The sequence below is a fragment of the Herpailurus yagouaroundi genome, unplaced genomic scaffold, assembly GCF_014898765.1.
Source record: "Herpailurus yagouaroundi ecotype Mexico unplaced genomic scaffold, PumYag 190, whole genome shotgun sequence".
Taxonomy (NCBI): Eukaryota; Metazoa; Chordata; class Mammalia; order Carnivora; family Felidae; genus Herpailurus; species Herpailurus yagouaroundi.
This window is the reverse complement of record NW_024412421.1, coordinates 1,031,866-1,052,449: the sequence shown is the minus strand read 5'-3', so window position 1 is coordinate 1,052,449 and position 20,584 is coordinate 1,031,866. Positions and strand designations below refer to the sequence as shown.

The window sequence follows — 20,584 nt, the reverse complement described above, 5'->3', positions numbered from 1 at the left end:
AAGAAGAAGAAGAAGAAGAAGAAGAAGAAGAAGAAGAAGAAGAAGAAGAAGAAGAAAAGGACTTCACAGATATGATTAAGTGAAGGACCTTGAGATGCAAAGATTATCCTGAATTATCCAGGTGGGCCCTAACTGTAATCACATATATCATCATAAAAGGGAGGCAGAAGGAGATCTGACTCACACAGGGAGGAGCAGATAAGGCAGTGAGATCATGGAGGCAGAGAATAAGTATTGTGGCCATAAATCAAGAAGTGCCAGCAGCTACTAGAAACTGGATGAGGCAAAGGACAGATTTTCCCCTGGACCCTCCAGAGGAATCACAGCCCTGCTGACACCTTGGTTTGGTCCACTGATACTGGTTTTGGACTTTTGACCTCCAGACCTGTGAGAGAATAAATTTCTATTTGTTGAAGTCACTAAATTTGTGGTAATTTGTTATGGCCATAAGAAACTAACATAGTGATTTTGTGACCTTTCTAGGCCAGTTTCCTGATCTGCAAAATAAGGACATTAATGGCAATACCTAGAACTTGAAAAAACTAATGAGTGCAAAATGTCTGACAGGGTGCCTGGTACAAGGTAAACACTCAACAGAGATTAAGTGTTATTATTACCAATTGGCTCTGATAGGAACAAGTATGGGGTGCTTTGGAAACATATGGGAAGGAAGGGCAACTAACCCAGGCTCTAGTTTGTATGGTGCACATGACCATCCAGTAAGATAACAAGACATTTTAGATGCAAAGAAGTTGAAATTATTTAAAAGTTATATGGCATTTATTGACCATAAAAAATCCTCCATCCCCAATTTTTAAGAGTGACTGCAACCATCAGGGAAACACTTTTTAGGTGGTCACTTGTCCCCTGGTGGATTCCCCAGCAACTTTCCTATTTGTCTGGCTTGGATTCTGAATGCTCATTCAAGGACACATTAATTAATTAATGAAACATAAGAATAAAGACTGCTAACTGGGACTTGGAAATGTAAACTCAGTTGCCTATTAGGAATGTAATCAACAACCATCACACTTTGCTGTGCTTTCTGTGGAAATGAGCAGAGGGCAGGCCGAACCGTCTTAAGTGCCTGGGGTCCCCAACAATGATGGATTATTTCTCCCTGAGGGCTGCCCTGGAGCGGGGCCAGAACATTTGCCTTTGAGCTGTTTCCATTTGTTCACCCAGCTCCCAGAGACGTCATCACCTGCACTGTGGGTTGTTCTGGGCTAGTGATGGAGGAGTTAGCAGCATGGCCTGGAGTGGCTCTCAGTGGGCTGCAGCCAGCTGACACACGCCACTTAGGTTTCCAAGGAGCCAAGCTGTCTCCACTCACGCACGGCTGATGCACTTGTGGCTAAATGCGTTGAAGCCGGGGCCCTGTGCCAGATTCAGGGCATGAAATAGAATGCCACCTCCATCACCAGGGAAACAATGGTCTGCATGCATGATTTAAGCCAGGGCCAACAAGAAAGCTCAAAGGGACGGTCAGCAGAGGAAGGGAGGAAGGGAGACCAGAGGGCGGCTTGCAAGGATTTTGTCTTGGGTTATAACCGTTGACAAGCCACTTAACTGCCCACATATTTAAGTTTATCTGGGTATAAGATGGAGGCAACAATATTTACACATCTCACTGGGGACTCACGAAAACAATATTTCTGACAGACCACTGGGGCTCCATGGATGGAAGGTGGTATGTAAGTGCAGATGATAAACTTACTGTGTGTTTGTGCTTTTAGCAGGTGCATTAGGGGGATGTAGACCCTCCAGAAAACACTTGTAGAATCTGATCAAAAACAAACAAGCAACAATAAAAGCTAACAGTTTTAGGTGCATGGATTTGTCTTTGGCTTTGTGCATATTTGGGGGAACTGCATGTATAATTCAGACTTCAGAACCTTTTTCAAACTTACTGCTGTGATTAGTGCTGATAGGTCCTTCTATCATCTGAGAATGCTGTAGTTGGGGATTGTTCCCAAACATTTGCCAACTTCTCTCTAAAAAATTTTCAAGTTAATTTTACTGTGTAGTTTGAGTTGCACGTGGTGTCTAGGACATTTGGTTCCAAGTTGGAAGGGTCCAAAAATCTGTATAAAAAACAAAGCGCAAAGAGGATTTGTTGATCTTCCCCCCTAGGGTTTGCTACATCTGAGGAGTCCTTCTGAGTCTGTTTTACCTCCCTACGTTCTGTTCATTTAAGGCCAAGCAATTGATCTCAGACCTCCCCGTAAGGTTATTAAATGTTGTTTTCTGTCAGCTAGAGACTCAAGGGAGTCTATTACTCTGTTCTTGGTTAATTAAACCTCTCTCTGCTGCATATTGTCTCTCTAGTAATTCCTGTGGGTCCAGGTAAATGTTGATTATTATAGAAAAACAAACTTGTTTAATAACACAAATAATACACATTAAAAGATTTAGAATAATTATATCAAAGCAATATGGAAAATAAAGATCATCTACAATTAACCATATTGGTATATATGCATATTTCAGACAAACATGTGACCTAATGTATGACCTGCTGTTGTCCAACCTGCTTTTGGGGTGAGGTTTTCACCTATTGAGTCTGAGGAGAACATCATAGATCCTCAGAGTCTCCGCCAAGGGGAGGGGTCCTGCTTCTATTGTATGCTGGAGGCTGGGGGGTGGGGGGATGTGTGGTGGTGCTGGGGGTTGGGGGGGTGGATGGGGACCTTAGAACTTCAGTCAGCACTGGTTTTCAAAGACTTGTTCTCTCAGATGTCACTCCACTTCCTTAGCACTCCTGTGTTTTGGCAACAGCTACACCCCAGAACTGGTAAACACTTGCTGATTTTAGCTTCTGTGTAGATGATGATCCTGCCTCCTGATCCATTTGCACCCTGTTATCAGGTGCTTTAGTCCCCTCCGCCCCCCCCTTCGTGCTAGCGGTACTTGATTAAGGCATACCTTACCTGCAGTACAATGTACAAATCTTAGAGCCTATTGAACACAGCAGACCTGTATGCACACGTGCGTACACCGATGTGACCACCACTCAGGATATAAAACATCTCCAGCATCTCCAAAGTGGCTCTGTGTCTCCTCTGAGTCAGTGCCCCCCACCCCTAGGTAATTATTCCATACATTCTTAAACACTAATTTTATCATGTTATTTCCTACCTAAAAACATTCCATAGGATTGTTGTCCCTATATCTTGCTGCTTTGGGTCTAAATGTTGCTGCCCGATTTTCTGGGTCCACTCTCTTTCAGATCCTGCCTGCTGAATCATCTGACTTTCCATCCACACCTCTTGGCCTGAGACCAGCCTGTGCACTGTCTCTCCCACCTGCCAGGCTCCAGCTGGAGATCTGTTCACACTGTGTCCTTACAAAAACTGCCCTTTCTTTGGCCTCCCCAGATCTCACCCATCTTCCAAGGCTCAACTCAAGTCCCATTTCCTCCAAGAAATCTTCCCTCTTTGCCAATTTTTTTTCTAAGTTCTTTGCATCCCTCTTACACCTGAATTAGTTAACACCATATGACTGAGTTTCTGCAGAGACTTGGGCCATGGGAGCCCAGCTAATATGCTGTTCCTACTTGTGATCCCTGCTGAGCATTTCTGTCCTGCAGCACAAGATTCCCCAAATGCTCCTTTCTTTTCTCTCCTATTCTCTCACATTGTGGGACTGCCCCAGGTCTGCTGCTCTGCAACTCCAGTCCCTACTCACTATCTGTCTCTCCTCTTCTTTCCTTCCGTACTCTTGGCACTTTGCTCCCTAGCTCAGCCAAATCCTCTCTTCCAGTCCTCAGGCCCCATCTTACCATCCTTTCTTTGGATTTGACACAAAAAATCCTGAAACCAGGCTCTCTTCAGAGGGTAGGGATAGACTGAGAAGAGAGAATCTAAGCAGATGAAGAAGGAATTCTTTTTATCAGATATGGTAGGGCTGGAAACTCTGATATATCTTACAATTTTGCTCCCTTGCACCCACAGCCTTTGAGTCTAGGAGTTAGTGACTACCTCATTTTCTCTGTTGTTCCAAGGAGTTAACTTTGCTCCTGCCCAGACTTTCTGAGTTTCCCATGGCACATAGAGAGTTCTGAGCTCACAAGGGTTAGCACAATCAAGGGGTTTAAATAAGATATTGCCACTGATTGCTTACCACAGGTCTAACTTTGATAAGGCTCAGAAAAGTGAGCTCATATCAAAAGCCTACACCCCCTTCTCTGACTCTTTTCAGTCAGGCCAGTTGAGTCAGGGTCCCAAAGTGATGAGGTGGGGGAGGGAGAGAGGTTTAGAAACTCTGCCCACTGCTGCAAACACAGGCCCTAGAGCTATAGAGCCAGGTCCAAGTCCCAGCATTGCATAAACTCTCACTGTGAGCCCCAGTCTCTGACTGGGGAAAATGGGGAACGTAATCCATCCACCTCAAAAAAATTTAAATGTGAGCACATGTCAAAGTATTTTGCAAGGGGAGATATCTTCCCTGTGTGAGCTGGTAGAAGGGCCAGCAATGCAATGTGTTGGTATGAAACGGGTTGGCCTGATTCTAACTTGCACATATAATTGTGTTTTTGAACTGGCAGTTGGCAAATGCAGCTCCCCAGAGACAAAGTCGGGTTCTAGATAGAAGATGTTTTAGTTAGATTCCTTTCAGTTGTAAGCTGACTCGGAGTCTGGCTGCTGGCATTTATATTATAGGGTCTTACTCTGACTTTGGAAAGTGGCTTTATTACTCCAAGCCTCAGTTTACTTGTCTGTGAAGTGGGGATAATAGTCCCTTCCTTTTATAATTATTGAGGTGCAAAAGGTAATTTATGCAAAGTTGTAGCACAGTGCTGGACACATAGATGTGCTCAGAAAATATTAGTGCTTTCATTACTCCCTAACAGGTGTTGCTTGGTAAGTGTTGAAGGAATGAAGGAATGAAGGAATGAAGGCTGTTGGTCTGGATTTGGCTTCTGTGAGTGCTTTTTTGTTCTTCTCTAGTATTTTCAGACTGGTTCCATCTGATTAGTCCGGGAACAATTTTCACTAGGCATGGGGGAAAAGAATTGACTAAATACAAAAGCTTCCCGCAGGGGTTGGAATGCTGACCATGGAAGAGAGTGACATCCTGGGGGCAAATCCACTAGCCACCTGAGAGCTGGCAGGGGACTTCCCAAGCTCAGGCCAGGTTTCCATGTAGCTGTCATTTCCCTCTCTGCTTCTTCAGAGAGTCCAGCTTGACTTTGATTTTATTCCCAAGCCTAGTTCCTAGATTCATCTTGGCAGGACTGTGGCTGTTGTTTTACTATCTTTCTGGGTAGCTTTACTATCTTTCTAAGACCATTGTAGACATTTTTCTATGAAAAAATAAGCAACCAATATTGTATCTGGGGGTCCCAGACCCTTTGCCCCCTCCTCATCTACCCAGACAACTGTCAGAGCCAAGCCTGTGGGGCAGAGCCTAATCTTGTCTACACACACACACACACACACACACACACACACACACGTGCACGCACATGAACGTATATATCCCTCTTACACCCACATCGTGGGGCCAGAGTTCCATGGCTACTCTGAGGGCAACAGTTTTGCTATCTGGTCTTGTTTTTGCCATTAACTTACTATATGACCTTCAGAAAGTCCCTTCCCCTCTCATGGCTTCAGATTCTCCATCTACAAAATGAGAACACTGACCTCATGCAGCAGGAGTAGGTCATGCCTTCTCCCTCACTGCAGCTCCAGTCTCTGGGGCTCTGTATGTCTTTGTTGCTTCCTGAATAGTTTTACTCAAAGAGGGAACAGGTAGACCCTCTCAGCCTGGAGATAACTAACCAGACTCCCAGCCAGGGTGTAAGCAGCCCCTGCGAAGAAAAGAAGGGTCCCCTACTCTGGCTAATTGGGCCTTTCTTCTGTCCTGCAGAGCTGCCTGAATCAGGGAGTGATTCCCAGCTCCTCTCCTGGGCCCCTTGCACCAGGATCCTGGGTTTTGAAATCAGGTCAGTTCTGCCCTAGGCTCCCTCCCTTCTTTCCTCCCTCCTCAGACCACACGGTGTTTGTTTCACAGCTGGACACTTCATTAAGTGATGCAGGAAGTAGGCCCCCCAGGAAGCAGATACCACCCAGCAAACCAGATAACAGAGCGAAGCCTCTGGATGCCTCTGGGGCCTGGGGCAGGGTCAGAGATAAGCGGAAATGCCAGGCTTATCACTGCTGCCTGAGTTCTAGAGAAATCATCCTGGCTGGCCAGCCCACCTCATTCCCAGCACTCCCGGGGCGGTTGGGCATCTCCAGGCAGAGTAAACACTGAGTTGGCACAACGGGTGCAGCCGCAGGAAGGGGACTCTGTGCCCCACTCAGGCACTTCACGGCTCCAGCGCCAGAGGCCAGCAGCGGGCGTCAGATTACATCCAGATATTTGCGGTAAGGGCGCTCCAGGCCGGTCTGCTTTGAAGTAGGAGTCTGAGGGACAATTGTTAGGGTCATGCGACTAAGGAAGCCTTGGTGACAATTATCCCCCAGACGTAGGTCCTCTTGGACCAAGAAGCACGGTCAGCAGGAAGCTCTGGTTGATGGATACGGCCCAGGGATGGTCAGCTTGGGCCTCCTCAACTAAGGGTGTAGCGGGCAGACAAGGCCTGGTGGCTGCTAACCCCTAAATTGTCCGAGTTGAACCTGTGAGACTTTCTGGGGTTCTGTTTCATATCCGATTTCCTTTCCTGAATAAGCTCTGCTTAATGGAGGACAGGTTTGCACTTTTTGAGTGCACATCAGCTAATTGTGCATACAAGGGAGATGGCCTGGGTGGGCTGGTACCTGTGGGAGCTGATTTAGGACTGGGGAGATAACTCCTTTCCCTCCTACCACCCCACAATGAGGTGGCTGGACACACTGCTGTCCTGTTGGCTGACCATCTGGAGCAGGGATGGGTGGGGGGTGTGAGTTGTAATCTCCAAAGTTTTCATGGACTTACCGCGTGCCAGGTATGGTGCAAAATGTTTCACTTACATGAATACTCAAACAGCCCTGTGCTTACTGCACTGTCCTGCACCCCCTTACAGGTGAGGAAAGCTGCATTCAGAGAGGTTAAATTTCAGCTATGCAGCTGGCCAGGGGGCACTTTTCTGTGAAGTAGAACAGCATACCTTTTCTCAAGCTACGTGGCCTCCATCTCTGAGAAAGCTGTCATATTTGATTTCGTTACAAGACCCTCGCTAGAGCCCTCACTGCGGTGTGCTGCAACGCTTGTTATGACCATACACATCTGCAAAGTATAGGACACGTTGTACATGTTGTACCCTGAGCTCTGCAAAACCTACTTCCCTTCCTGCTTCCCAGCAGCAAACACAGGGGAGTCTTTCAGTGGTTTCTCCTGGTATTTGCCTCCACTTTCCTCCTTGTCAATTTTGTGCATTGTCTGTGCGTTTCCTATTAAGAGAAATGATTCAGCTTTGTCACTTTCCCACTTCCCCTCCCCCATCCTTACAACATCACTGTTTTAACTTTGCAAAGTGTTGACTTCATTACAGCATAATAGTGTGAACAATATTATGCAAATAGTATTCACTAAAAAAATCAATCATGTACTTTAATGTCCTTCTTTCAAAAGGTGCTTAAATTGTTTACATCTCTGAAAGTCTTTTTTTTTTCCTTTTAATGTTTATTTATTTATCTTGAGAGAGAGAGAGAGAGAGAGCGCGCGCGCGCGCACGTGCATGGGAAGGGGAGGGGCAGAGGGAGAGAGAATGAATCCCAAGCAGGCTCTGCACTCAGTGAGGAGCCAAAGAGGAGGCTCAGTCTCACAAAGGTGAGATCATGACTGAAATCAACAGTCAGAGGCTTAACTGACTGAGCCACCTAGGTGCCCCACATCTCTGCAAGTCTTAAAAATGCTTCCTTCTGTCCTTTGACGATGTGCAGTGTCTTCAAATTTCTAATCTAGAATATACTACATTCAGTCTGTTCCAGTGTCCAGTTGTTTTAGAACGAGAAGTCTGATGTCATCCTGATTCTGGTTCTTTGGCACATGATTTTTTTCTTTCACATTTTGGGGAGCTTTTATAATCTCTTCATCTCTGTGTTCAAAAATTGCATGATGACTGTAGTATTTCTTTGATAAATTCCTACCCTCTTTCATTTCTCCTGAAATTCCAGTTAACTAGATATGGGGCTGAATCCATTATCTACTCTTATCTTTTCTCTCTCTACATAGGGCTCTTCATCTTTTAATTCTCCTTTCTGGGATATTATCTTAACTTCATTTTTTTCATCTCCATACTGGATTTTAAATGCTAACATTCATGGGGTGCCTGGATGGCTCATTTAGTTAAGCATCTGACTCTTGATTTTGGCTCAGGTCATGATCTGATGATTCGTGGGTTCGAGCCCCCAGTTGGGCTCCACCCTGACAGTGTGGAGCCTCCTTGGAATTCTCTGTCTCTTTCTGTCCCTCCCCAGCCTCTCAAAATAAATAAATCAACTTAAAAAAAATAAAATTTTAACATTTGTATTTTTAATTTCCAAGACTGCTCTTCTATTCTATGCCTGTTCTTTCCCCATAACACCGTCTTCTTTTTTAATGGATGGAATTGCGTTTCATACTTTTCTGTGGCAACTAATGAGAGCCTTTTTGAAACTTTCTTCTGTTTCTTGTTTTCTCTGTTTCCTCCATGATTACATTTCTGTTTTGGGGTGCTCCCCTTTTCACCTTGGGGCTTTCTTTGAATACCTGGTGATATTTTTTTTTTTTATCTGTGCATATTTCAGAGTAAGGCACAAAAAACTGGCTGAGTGGTTGAGGCTTGTGGACTGGCTGGCTTTGTTGAGGATGACCAGATGAGAAGCTCCCAGGAACCTCCAGTGCCAGTACATAGAGCTATTGTATTATGGACTATTGAGTTTCTCCAGAAACAGACCTCTGATCTCCATGGAGGGTGGGGGCTCTCCTGGCCATGCCTGTTCTATGCAGAAGTGGGGAAGGAGGAGAGCCACTACTTTGGAATGGACTCCTTAGCCTTGCATTTCTCCTCCCTTCTTATTCTACTTGGGGTCTCAGGGTCCACAGGGGTTGTACAGGGAAAGCTGGCTGTCACCAGAAAGGCCAGGGAAGAGTCTTGGGTTCAGTGCACGTTGACCCCAGCCTATGACAAACAGAGGTCAGTCTATGTTTTTCTGGGAGTGGATCAGCTGTCCTGTCCTTACCCAGGAAAGATGAAGTGTCACTGGATTTACTACTCTGTACCCAATCAGCATGGCTGTCTCTTCTCTGGTCTGTGTTGATTTGACTTGAGGGATGGAATGGCCCCCTTCTCCCCTGGGTGGGTGCCATTACCCATAAAGAATTGCCCAAGGCTCTTGCTGTGCCCTGTACATCAGGGAGAGTTGGAGAGAAGCTGTGCGTCAGCCCTCACAGATCTCATTTCTCCTCAAGGCAGAGAAATGACAGGTATTCAAACTAGTCCTCCTGGCTGCTCTTTTTCATCAAAGAACCCTCAAGGAATTCACCTGTCGGCATATTCCAAGTTTTTTCCCATGAGGCCCCAGAGCTTACTGCTGGGAATTGTCAAGGCATCTTACCCTGTACTTGTTTGTTGTGGAAAACCCCAGCTGCTGCTCCTTCCATAAGTCTCCTGATGCTCAGCCCAGCCTCCTGCACAGCTGGAGCCCCCTTAATTCATTTCTTCCATACGTTTGTGTTGAATACCCACAACCTGCCAGGCATGTTGGTGCACCTGAGGATTAAGGCAAGTCCAAGGACTGTTCTGACCCCAGGGAACAACGAGCTGGTTCTGAAACAGTAGAGGATGCAGCAGCCACATTTCTAGTGAACCAGCTGCCTTGCAATTACTTGCTGCTTAAGGGAGACCTAGGGGTAAATCCTTTTGTAATTTAAATAGTTAGCTTTTGATATAGACATCTGTCTGGGACATTTTGTTTTCCTTTGGGTTCAAATGGACTTTCAAGATAGGTTTCCAGGTTTTTTTTTTTTTAATTTTTAATTTTAAAATTTATATCCAAATTAGTTAGCATATAGTGCGGCAATGATTTCAAGAGTAGATTCCTTAATGCCCCTTACCCTTTTAGCCCATCCCCCCTCCTGCAACCCTTCCAGCAACCCTCTGTTTGTTCTTTATATTTAAGAGTCTCTTATGTTTTGTCCTCCTCCCAGTTTTTATGTTATTTTTGCTTCCCTTCCCTTATGTTCATCTGCTTTGTATCTTAAATTCCTCATATGAGTGAAGTCATACGATATTTGTCTTTCTCTGACTAATTTCGCTTAGCAATGTTTCCAGGTTTTATTAAGCCAAGGATGTAGGCTGCTCCAAAGATCCCCGCAGCAGTGGCCTGTGGTGCACATTGGTGGAAACTCCCTCCTGGAGTTAATAAACCTTCTAGCCTTATAAATCACAATGCTTCGTAGTACTTACTTACAAGATTGTCTTTGGATGAGGAATGCCTGAAAAGCATGCTCCTCCAGCTTTTGTAAATTCGGCTCGGTCAACCCCTCCTAGAAGCTGGGTTTGTCTCTTTAGACTGGTGGGGACTGCATCCCACAGAGATTATCCATACCTGCTGTCAGACAGGTGTTGGGCTGGTGTTAGATGCAGAGATTTCTCTGGGTAGCCGCTTCCCTAAGTGTGATCCAGGGACCCCTAGCTCCACAGAGAAGTATGAGGTGGTAAGTGTAGAGGAAGGGGTGATTCCCTGGTCAGGTGCTGGTTTCTTTCTGTAGCAGATGAGATCCTGCTGAGGCACATCTTGAATCCCCAAGAGGAGCTGGGGCACAACATTCCCCAAACTTCTTTTCCCAAGAAGAGTTTGTATGTTTGCTTTAAATCACAGTGCTATAACAGACTAGCATTTTTATGAGCATGTTCCTGATATTTCTACCAATGACACCCAGGCCTGTGCTCTCCAGAAATGGGTCTGAATTTCTATACTGGCTGCTTAGAGCAGCTATCCCGATGGAGGGTCCGGTAGTGAGGGGGTTTGTGGTCAAGCTGTACTTGTGTAGCAAGCTCACCCGTAGCTTAAAATAGCAAAATGATCTAAACGTGCTTTTAGATGTCAGGTTTCCAGGTCAAAGTTTATCCTCATGATTGCTTTTATTCCAGAGGAGGAAGTGTAGCAGGACACTACAAAGGCCCTCCCTGGGGCCAGCATTGGCTACAGCTTAGCTAGCCTCAGGATACCCCGTGTTGGGGCAACCTTGGACAAATTCTCTCACCCTTTGCTTTCTCCCTAGGAGCGCCTGGAATAAAATGGTGTCAGTCAATCGTTCCCTGGCAGCTTAGGGACTCTCTGGTGGCTCCTAACACCCCACCTCAGTGTCAGCCTGAGCGTCTCCTTTGCTTTATTTATTGATACTTCTGTATTCAAACCAAGGGTTTTGAGGCTAAAATGTTTGGAAACTACAGGAAACACAGGCCCACTTGCTCTCTAGGCTGCTACTATGTTTGTTCTAGGGTATAGAGAGTGGGTGCCTGATGCCTACATGGTCAATGCTGGAGGAGCAGGGGGAGGGGGGCACCACTGGTGGGTGTTTTCCAAAGGGCTCTGTGAGGAACTTGACCTGAAGAATGGCACTTAGCAAGTAGCCTAGGCCATTTTCCCTTCTATTTTTAGGTACAAGTGGCTAGTGACTGAGGGCCCATTGTGGGGAAGGATCTGCCAATTCACCCCAAAGGCAGCTTAAACACATATTTGGGGCATCTTCAAAGTAGGAGCACCAAAAATTGGTTTTAATTTGTGGAAGCATCAAAATTTTTATCATGGCAAAAATCAGAATGACTTCACATTTATTTTTGGTTTTGCTTTCCATCATGAATTCAATGTGTTTGTGGCAAGTATGATACCATCTGCTCCTCAGTGCTTTGGGCCTCTAAAGGTCTACCCTGGGATCCCTGGACCCCTTGTAAAGTCCAGCTTTCTGGTTCATTACCTAAAGGACCCCCTTTCTTCTAACCTTTAGTCAACTATCCAAACTCCTGCCTGCCTTGGATAGATTCTTAAAATATTTGCCTATCAGCACCCTCTCAGAGAGGAATGTTAAATGCTGCCATGATGTCAAAGGGGCCCCAAGGAGAAGGGCCTTGCCAAACCCAGCCTATCACTCATAGCCACAGCAGAGTGGGAGATAAGCAAGGCTCAGAGAGAGTCTGGTCCTCTGGGCTCCCTAAACAACCCAGGCGCTGTGGGGCGAGGCTGTTAGCTACCAAGAACAATGAAACTTCCAGATATCACTGCCCAAGTGAAAACTAGGAGTCTGTGGATTTTCTGATTCCTCGTCCTTGTCAAGCTTGCTTCAGGATGTCTGAAGCCTCCAAGGAGGGTGTGGAGACCTGGGGGCTGCTGGTGTCAGGCAAGGCCTGCTTAACAACCATGGACAAAAAGCTTAATGTGCTAAACGAGAAGGTTGACAAACTCTTGCATTTCCAGGAAGATGTCACGGAGAAATTGCAGTGTGTGTACCAAGGCATGGGCCACCTGGAGCAGGGCCTACACCGCCTGGAGGCCTCTCACATCCTGGGCCCAGGTGGGGCTGACCATACTCCTCCAGCTGACGCACAGGCTGGGTGGCCAGAGGTCCTGGAGCTGGTGAGGAATGTGCGGCAGGATGCTGCCCAGCATGGTGCCAGGCTTGAAGCCCTATTCAGGATGGTCGTGGCCGTGGACAAGGCCATAGCTTTGGTGGGGGCTGTGTTCCAGAACTCGAAGGTGATGGATTTCATCATGCAAGGGAGTGTCCCTTGGAGGAAAGGAAGCCTGGCTGATGGCTCTTCAGAGGTTGGTTCTTGCTTCCCTATCCCAGTAACCCTTCTGGCTGAAAGGGAGACCCCAGTGACTCTGGTGGGGACTGGCCAGGCAGCTAGTCTTAGGAGCAGCAGGAGATGTTTTTCTCTTCCTGTGCCACCTGCATGACCTGTGGATGGAGAAAGAAGAGGGTGAACCTGAGAGCTCATAGGTGGATTTTCACACAGGTCACTGACTGGCTGCTCTTCCCAGGGAAAGGAAGAGGCAGTGCCTCGGTGAGGTCTGTGGGGCCTTGGCCAGTGTCAGAACACCTAGTGGGGGGAAATGGGCCATTAGGGAGAGGAGGACAGTGAAGCTTATTGGACATTCTAGTAACTTCTTTTTGCTCCCTTTTGTCCTTCACACCTGGAGTAGGAAACAGGTGGGAGCCAGCTTACCTATTAGAACCCCCTTTTAGAATCCTCACCTTCCTGTCCCCAACCTTGTGCTGTGTCCCAGAGTGGGCAGAGTGTGCAGCTGCTTGTTCGAAGATGAGTGTTGACAATGACCCCTAGGGGACACAGGCTATGAAGAAGCCGGAGCCTGGGGGTGGAGTATGGCATTTCTGGGAGGACTGTTCCCAAAGATTGCATAATCAAACCTGCTGGCTAATGGAAGTTTGGCTGGGGTGGGGTGTTTGTGTATGTGTGAGGTGTATAGAAGCAACATTCTGTTTGGGAACAGCTAAGAGTCAGCCACTTAGCAACACTCAGACGGCCTGGAGCCACCATCTCAGATCCCCGCTGTTATCCACCAGCCTCTGGCAAGAGATAAGCTGAGGTCCGCAGGAGGCTGTGCTGGACTCTGTGTCAGCAGTGAGGCTTTCAGGGGAAAGGCTGCAGGGTTTGCCTTCCTTCCTCATCTGCAGCCAGGCCAGAGCTCACCCTGCTGGCCCCTTCCTCTCCCTGCCCCTCACCTTCTTCCAGAGGATGCCCCTCTCCAGTAGCTCCTTGCTTCCTGCAGCTGTCCTGTGAGTCTGGCCTGCAGGGGAGAGGTGACCTCCCCCTTTTTCACTGATAACCAACCTCAGCTTTAAAGAAGAAAATGACTCTAATAAATGCACATGATGAAAATATTCATGTGGTAAAAAACATCATCGTGTCCCTTCTACTCCATTCCCCCATCCCCAGTCCCCAAGACTCCTCCTTGAGCAGTGATAGGTGCCAATTTCCTGCAAAACCTCGCAGATGGAGTCTGTTTATAACACACCTCTTTGTTCTATTTTAACTCAAATCATTCACATTATTCTGGCCTTGATTTTTTTTAACTTAATATATTTTAGGCATCGTTTCATATTTAAATTTTTTTTCAAAATTTATTTACTTATTTTGAGATAGAAAGAGAGAGAGCAGGGAAGGGGCAGAGAGAGAGGGAGAGAGAATCCCAAGAGGTTCTGCACTGTCAGCACAGAATCTGACATGGGGCTTGGACCCACAAACCGTGAGATGATGACCTGAACCAAAATCAAGTCAGATGCTTAACCGACTGAGCCACCCACGTGCTCTGTTTCATATTTATACATAGAAATCTTCCTCTTTCTGCAAGTTGCAAAGTTCTCCAGTTGGGGGTGTGTGTCTTAATTTGTTATCTAGCCCTGCATCATTGTTTTTTTATATTATTTCTTATTTTTAGCTATTATACATAACGATGCAGCAAATATCCATAGAAGTGTGAGCTTATGTCTACGATACACTCCTAGATGTAGCAATGCCATTTGTGTATATAAAGCAAAACTGGCCTTCAAAGGAGTTTTTCCAATTTGGTCTCCTGTCAATAGCATATGGGAATGGTTGTGGCCTCCCCTTTGGCTGACAAAGCATACCATCCAATTTGTTTATTCTTTGCCTGTGTGGGGATTGAAAACTGAGATCTTATTGTGTGTGTGTTTTTTAACATTCTGAAAAATTTTGCGAAATGCAAACTTAGAGCACTTATAGTAGAGATTAGTATCATGCACTTATAGTAGAGATTAGTATCATGCACCCTGTGAACCCACAAGGAGAGGCCGATGTTGTTGCATATATCCTCACCTACTTCCCTCTCTCTAGATTATTTTGAAGCAAATCTGAGACATTGGATCATTTCATCCAAAAAAACTAGCAGTTATATCTAGAAGATAAGGGCTCTTTTAAAAAATGTAATCACAAGGGGCGCTTGGGTGGCTCAATCATTTGAGCGTCTGACTCTTGGTTTCAGTTCAGGTCATGATCTCACAATTGTGGGATTGAGCCCTGTGTCAATTTGTCAGTGCAGAGCCTGTTTGGGATTCTCTTTCTCCCTCTCTCTCTCTCCCCTGCTCATGTGTGCTCTGTCTCAAAATAAATAAATATTTAAAAAAAACAAACAAAATACTCGTAATCATGATACCATTATCATGACCAAAAAGTACATAGTAATTTAATATTACCAAAGTCAGTGTTCAAATTTTCCTAATTGTCTTATGCTTTTTTTCCCCTTACAGTTTGTTTATTTGAATCAATATTTAAATAAGACAACCGGTTATATGCCTCTCAAAGCTAATTCTTTTTCTTTAATTCATAAAAAAATTAAAACTTTTCATTATGGAAAATTTCAAATGTAGCCAGAAATAGATAGAATAGCATATATCATTGTAGTTTTAATTTGTATTTGCTATATTTTTCTGTGAACTGCTCATGTTCTTTTCCCACTTTTCTATTTCATTTTTTTGTACTTATTGATTTGTAAGAGCTCTTCATATATTAGTGAAATTAGCTGTATATTATATGTGTTGCAGGCATTTCTGAATAGGGGAAATCATAGAACATTTTCTTTTCTGAGTTCTTGCAACATTTCTTCTTGTCTGTTCTGGTCACCTGGCATGTGATTGATCTCTTTTCTGGTCTTTGTGTTTAATACAGCTATCAGTAACCATCTATAGGTTTGGGTCTAGCACCCCAATCAGACTGTCAGTTCCTATTTGATCCATGATAAGAGGCCTCTACTTCCCTCTGTGTACTGTGGCCAGAGTGGGTCTCGTAGGAGGTGTCAGAGAATGGGTAATGAACTGAGACAGACCCCTAGCTATTTAACATATTGTTGGTGTTGAAAAGAGACTTTCTGGAGATCCTGTTCATGTTTCCTTAAGAGGGTAGGGGCATAGTAATGATTTATGGGATTGAATTAAATCCTAGCATTGGCTCCTAAATTTGAAAATTGTGCCGGGACTATGGAATTTAAGAAACAAATGAGCAAAGGAAGAAAAAGAGAGAGAGAGAGAGAGAGAGACAAACCAAGAAGTGGACTCTTAATTACAGAGAACAAACTGATGGTTACCAGAGGGGAAGGTGGCAGGGGGGACAGGAGAAATAGGTGATGGGGATTAAGGAGCGCACTTTGCCATGAGCACTGGGGATTGTATGGAAGTGTTGAATCACTGTATTGTACACCTGAGACTAATGTAACACTGTAGTTAACTGTATGTTAACTATATTGGAATTAAAACATTTTTAAATGTCCAAAAAAAGAAAGAAAGAAAAAAGAAGATTGTGCCAGGACGTCACAAAGTTCCTCCTTGGGTTTTCTGAAGTGCCCAGTGGTACTTCAGTTTGGTTGTAAAAATGAGTTAGAGTATTTCTAGAAGTCAGGTGCTCTTTCATGAAGGACAGGGCCAGGCTCAGCCAGGGGTGGGCCCAAATCATAGGCAAACTGTTCAGAAGACACCAGTCCTCTAGAATGGTGTTTAGGGTCTCTTCTCCTTCCTCTGGATGAACTGGAACCAAAAGGTTGAGTCCTGAAGACACGACTCAGCTGTGTGTGTGTGTGTGTGTGTGTGTTTGCATGTTTAGGTGCGTGTGTACAGCCTACACCAAGAGTGGAAAGAGGCAGAGGACACTCTGAGCCCATCAAGGTCTGCCAAAGAGAGTTTGTTTGAGTGCCTCTCCGCCGGGGTGAAACAGGAGGCATCCCGTGATAATGCTTCCTGTTCCCCCAGCTACGGGGGTGGAAGGACAGAGTCTGCAGGAGGCCAACGTAGAGGTCTCTGCTGAGTAGGGGGCCCTGGTCACATTGATGTGCTGGTGCTAATCATAATAACAGCAGCTGACATTTATTTATTAGGTGCCTAGCACACGCCAGGGGTGGGGCTGGGTGTTCCCATGTGTTGTTACCTTCAAGAAGACAAAGCTTGGTGTGCTGGGATCCCAAAGGGATGAGCACGTAGTAGGATTGAACAAAGCGGGTACAGTGTAGGAAAAACAGTGGAACCAACCCTCATCCTTAGTGCCAGGGAGCCTTTCTGGAGAGGTGAGGACTGTGGTGCCCCAGTTAGAGGGAACTGCTCCAGCTGATTTTTGCCATGTGGCCCTAAAGTTGCCAGATCTTCAGTTTTTTTTTTTTTTTAGGAGAATTTGGGAACCTAGACTTGTTTATAATCAGTTTTATTAATATATAATTTACATACAATAAATGGCACATACATACAAACTATGTACATAGTTCAACATAGTTCAACAAGTGTGTACATCCAAATCAACACCACCATAATCAAAACACAGAGCAATTCTAAGCCCCAAAATGGAACTTAGAATTTTAATATAAAAGTCTCCTAGATTTAAAGTGTTGATAACAAATTAAAAAAATTAAAATGCTGTGCATGCCAAACAAAATGTGTCTCAAGCTCTTTTTGGCTCCCAGTTGGGGTGTCTGTGGCCAAGTCAAGGGAAAGGGCCTTCAGCAGTAAGTGGGGCACAGGGTCTCAGCCCAGGCTCAGGGCTGTGCTGTGACCAGAACTGCTGCTGTGATAAGGGCCAGGAGGAGTTTTAGGGGCTGCAACCAGTCAAAGGCTCAAAACCTCTACAAACACCAGGGGCACCCAGCAAGGGGTTAGGTCATCTAGAAATATTTGCACTTAAAAACACTGAGTACTCCTACTATTTCAGGAGTAAGATCACTGGCCTCATGCAGACCACTTAGAGTTAAAGGGAGAGCTGCTGAGGGCTTCTCTAGGTCAGACTTTGAGTGTCCTTACACAATCCATCCATGGATCAATCAATTGGCTCATCGAAGACAGCTCCCTGTCTCAGGCAGGATAAAATCACCAGAGCTACTGAGTACTTACCATGTGCTGGACACACTTGTCAGGACCTTTCACAAATTAACTCCCCAATCCTCTCACTAACTCTATGAGTCAGATAATATTATTCTCCCCATTTCAAAGATGAGGAAAGTGAGATACAGAGCAGTTAAGGATCTCTGCCGAGTGGTGAAGATGGGGTTTAAACCCAACAGGTCTGAGTCAAGAGTCTGAGAGGCTGTGCTTCCTGCCACACTACTGTACTGTAAAGGGGTGACCATAGGATGCATCAACCCAGTTTCCTGGCAGACACTATTCATTGATTGTGGCATTCTCCCTACCCTTCTTTCCCCTCTACCCATCCCCACCCCTTAAACAAGCATGGGTTAATTTGACTTTAGAATCCAAGCAAAAGCCATAACTGATTGATCTGAATTATTAACACTTTATGATTACATTTATTTTCCATTACTGGTCTACGTGGTTTGGGGTCCAGTCTGTTTAGAAGCCCCTGTCAGGTCTGCTCCTTACTGACAATATGAGACATATTACAAAGAACTTGATGACCTTGGGTAAGTGTCTTTGTCCCTATGATGACAATAGTGATATCTACACTCTAGTATTGCTGTGAGACCACGTGAAATAACCTAAGTACTTCTACCTTTAGCATATGGTAGGTGTTCCACCTTCTGTGGCCTGAACAATGATGGTGATGATGATCGTGGTGGTTTTTATGGTGTTTCTTTTAGAACAAAGATCGAGTGGAAGAGAAAGGAGCAAAACCAAAGCATGTGCTGAGCACCAGAGCCGTGCAGGCCGAGATCAGGGGGTCTCCGGAGGGTGAGTGGGACCCTATTTGCTTTATTTCACATCACACACATAATAGTTTCAAAATAAAAATACCAATGGCGACAATGTGATCACTGAAAAACTGTTGAAGCTGCTGCTTTTTTTTTTCTTTTTTCTTTTGTCCTGTATGTATATCCCACTATGTATTCCTATTTTATTTATTTATTTATTTATTTAAAAACATTTTTTAATGTTTATTTATATTTCTGCACTGTCATTGCAGAACCCAAAATGGGGCTCGATCTTATGACTATGTGATTCTGCCCTGAGCCAAAATCAAGACTCAAGAGTCAGACATTTATCTCACTGAGCCACCCAGGTGCCCTGTGTTACTGTTTTAAAGTCACTTGGAATAGCTTCTTCTTGTGTAAGCTATGCCACCAACCTCAGGTCTATTTCACTTTCCTTTAAATCTTTATGGATTACTTTTATTAAAGTTTCATTTTCTTTTACAATTTTGTGTAATATTGACATAGTTCTAAAGTCAAATAGACAGAACAAGGTATATTAAGAGAAGTCTAGCTTCTGTCCTTGTTCTCTGCATTGTGTTCCCTCGCATATGAAAGCATTTAAAAAAGTTTTTGTCTTATCCTTCTTTCTGCCTCTTTAGGCATGAAAGTTTAAGCATGAACATTTTTACCATGTTCTAAGTGGTTGTGAACACACACTCACATATCCTCCTTTCCTAGATAAAGAGAAGCACATACTTTTCTCCACCTGACTTTTTTTTCACTGTATATCCTGAGATCGCTTCATAGTCACATAAGGAGATATTTGCATCTTTCTATTTTCATGGCTGTGCAGTACTCCTGTGTGATGGGCCATGGTTTAGTCAACCAGCCTCCTACTGGTGGTCACTTGGGTTATTTCTAGTCTGCCTATTATAAAGATGCTGCACAGAACGGCCTTTGCACATTCGTTACAATATCTTTAGCACAGAGTTCTCCATATAGGAATGTATTTTTATGCTGCCTATTTTCCTGTAGAGAGCCAGAAGGAAAACTTGCCAGAGGGGACAGTGGAGACGCTGACTCCCATCAATGCTTCAGGGATAGGATCTGATCTTCTCACCCAGGAAGAGGCTTCACTAGGGCAGGCAGAAGTGCCCCCTGGCCACCTGCCGCTGCCCACAGAGGTGGAAGCCAAAGTTCCTAGAGCATTCATTGAGAACCCTGGGACTGACCTGGAATTGTCTGCAGCACCCAACAGGGTCAAGGAGGCCCCAACCAGCCAGGAGACTTTACCCAGTACAGCACGAGGATCATCATTCAGCAGGCCTGACTCTCGGCCCACAGAGGCAGGCATGAGGCTGACTCCAGGGCTGCCAGTCCAGGCCAAGGCAGCTTACAGTGGTGTAGAAACACCTCCGAGGTAAGGGGTGTTCCTCCATGGTGGGCAAGGGAGGGAGTTAACAGCAGCCCCTCAGCTGGAGCATGGCCAAGAGACTAGCTGCTGAGGCTGAGTGTCACTGTCGGCACAGTGCTGGCTAGCTTCATGAGGGGAAGACAGGAGAAGGTGCAGGCAATGCTTTTGGGAATTTAGAGCACTGTTTCTCACCTGGTGCCCATTACAATTACCTGAAAGAATTTTTTTTTTAATGTTTATTTTTGAGACAATGCGAGAGATAGAGTGCAAGCAGTGGAGGGGCAGACAGAGGGAGACACAGAATCCGAAGTGGGCCCCAGGCTCCGAGCTGTCAGCCCAGAGCCTGACACAGTGCTTAAACTCAACGAACCGTGAGATCATGACCTGAGCCAAAGTCGGATGCTTAACCGACTGAGACACTCAGGTGCTCCCTGAAAGGAATTCTTAAAATACCAGTGCCCAGAGAGTCTGATTTATTCAGTCTGGAGTAAGGCTCAGGTATTTTCTTGCTTTCTTGGTCTTCCTTCCTTCCTTCCTTCCTTCCTTCCTTCCTTCCTTCCTTCCTTCCTTCCTTCCTTCCCTCCCTCCCTCCCTCCCT

At 45.3% G+C, this 20,584-nt stretch overlaps 1 protein-coding gene across 5 annotated transcripts in view; it reads left to right on the top strand.

Annotated features, from left to right (window-relative positions):
* Positions 1 to 1,464: 1,464 nt before the first annotated feature.
* Positions 1,465 to 20,584, top strand: part of MYLK3 (myosin light chain kinase 3) — a 44,841-nt gene continuing 25,721 nt past the window's right edge. The window contains exons 1-4 of one of the 5 annotated variants that reach the window (XM_040497913.1): positions 1,465 to 1,694; positions 12,387 to 12,734; positions 18,522 to 18,612; positions 19,608 to 19,992. In XM_040497913.1, coding sequence (XP_040353847.1) covers positions 1,677 to 1,694; positions 12,387 to 12,734; positions 18,522 to 18,612; positions 19,608 to 19,992 — 842 coding nt within the window. In that variant the 5' untranslated portion in view covers positions 1,465 to 1,676. Of the gene's footprint in view, positions 1,695 to 6,252; positions 6,372 to 12,065; positions 12,735 to 18,521; positions 18,613 to 19,607; positions 19,993 to 20,584 lie in introns of those variants that run through there. The other 4 variants (XM_040497914.1, XM_040497916.1, XM_040497915.1 and 1 more) reach the window with 4 other exon arrangements.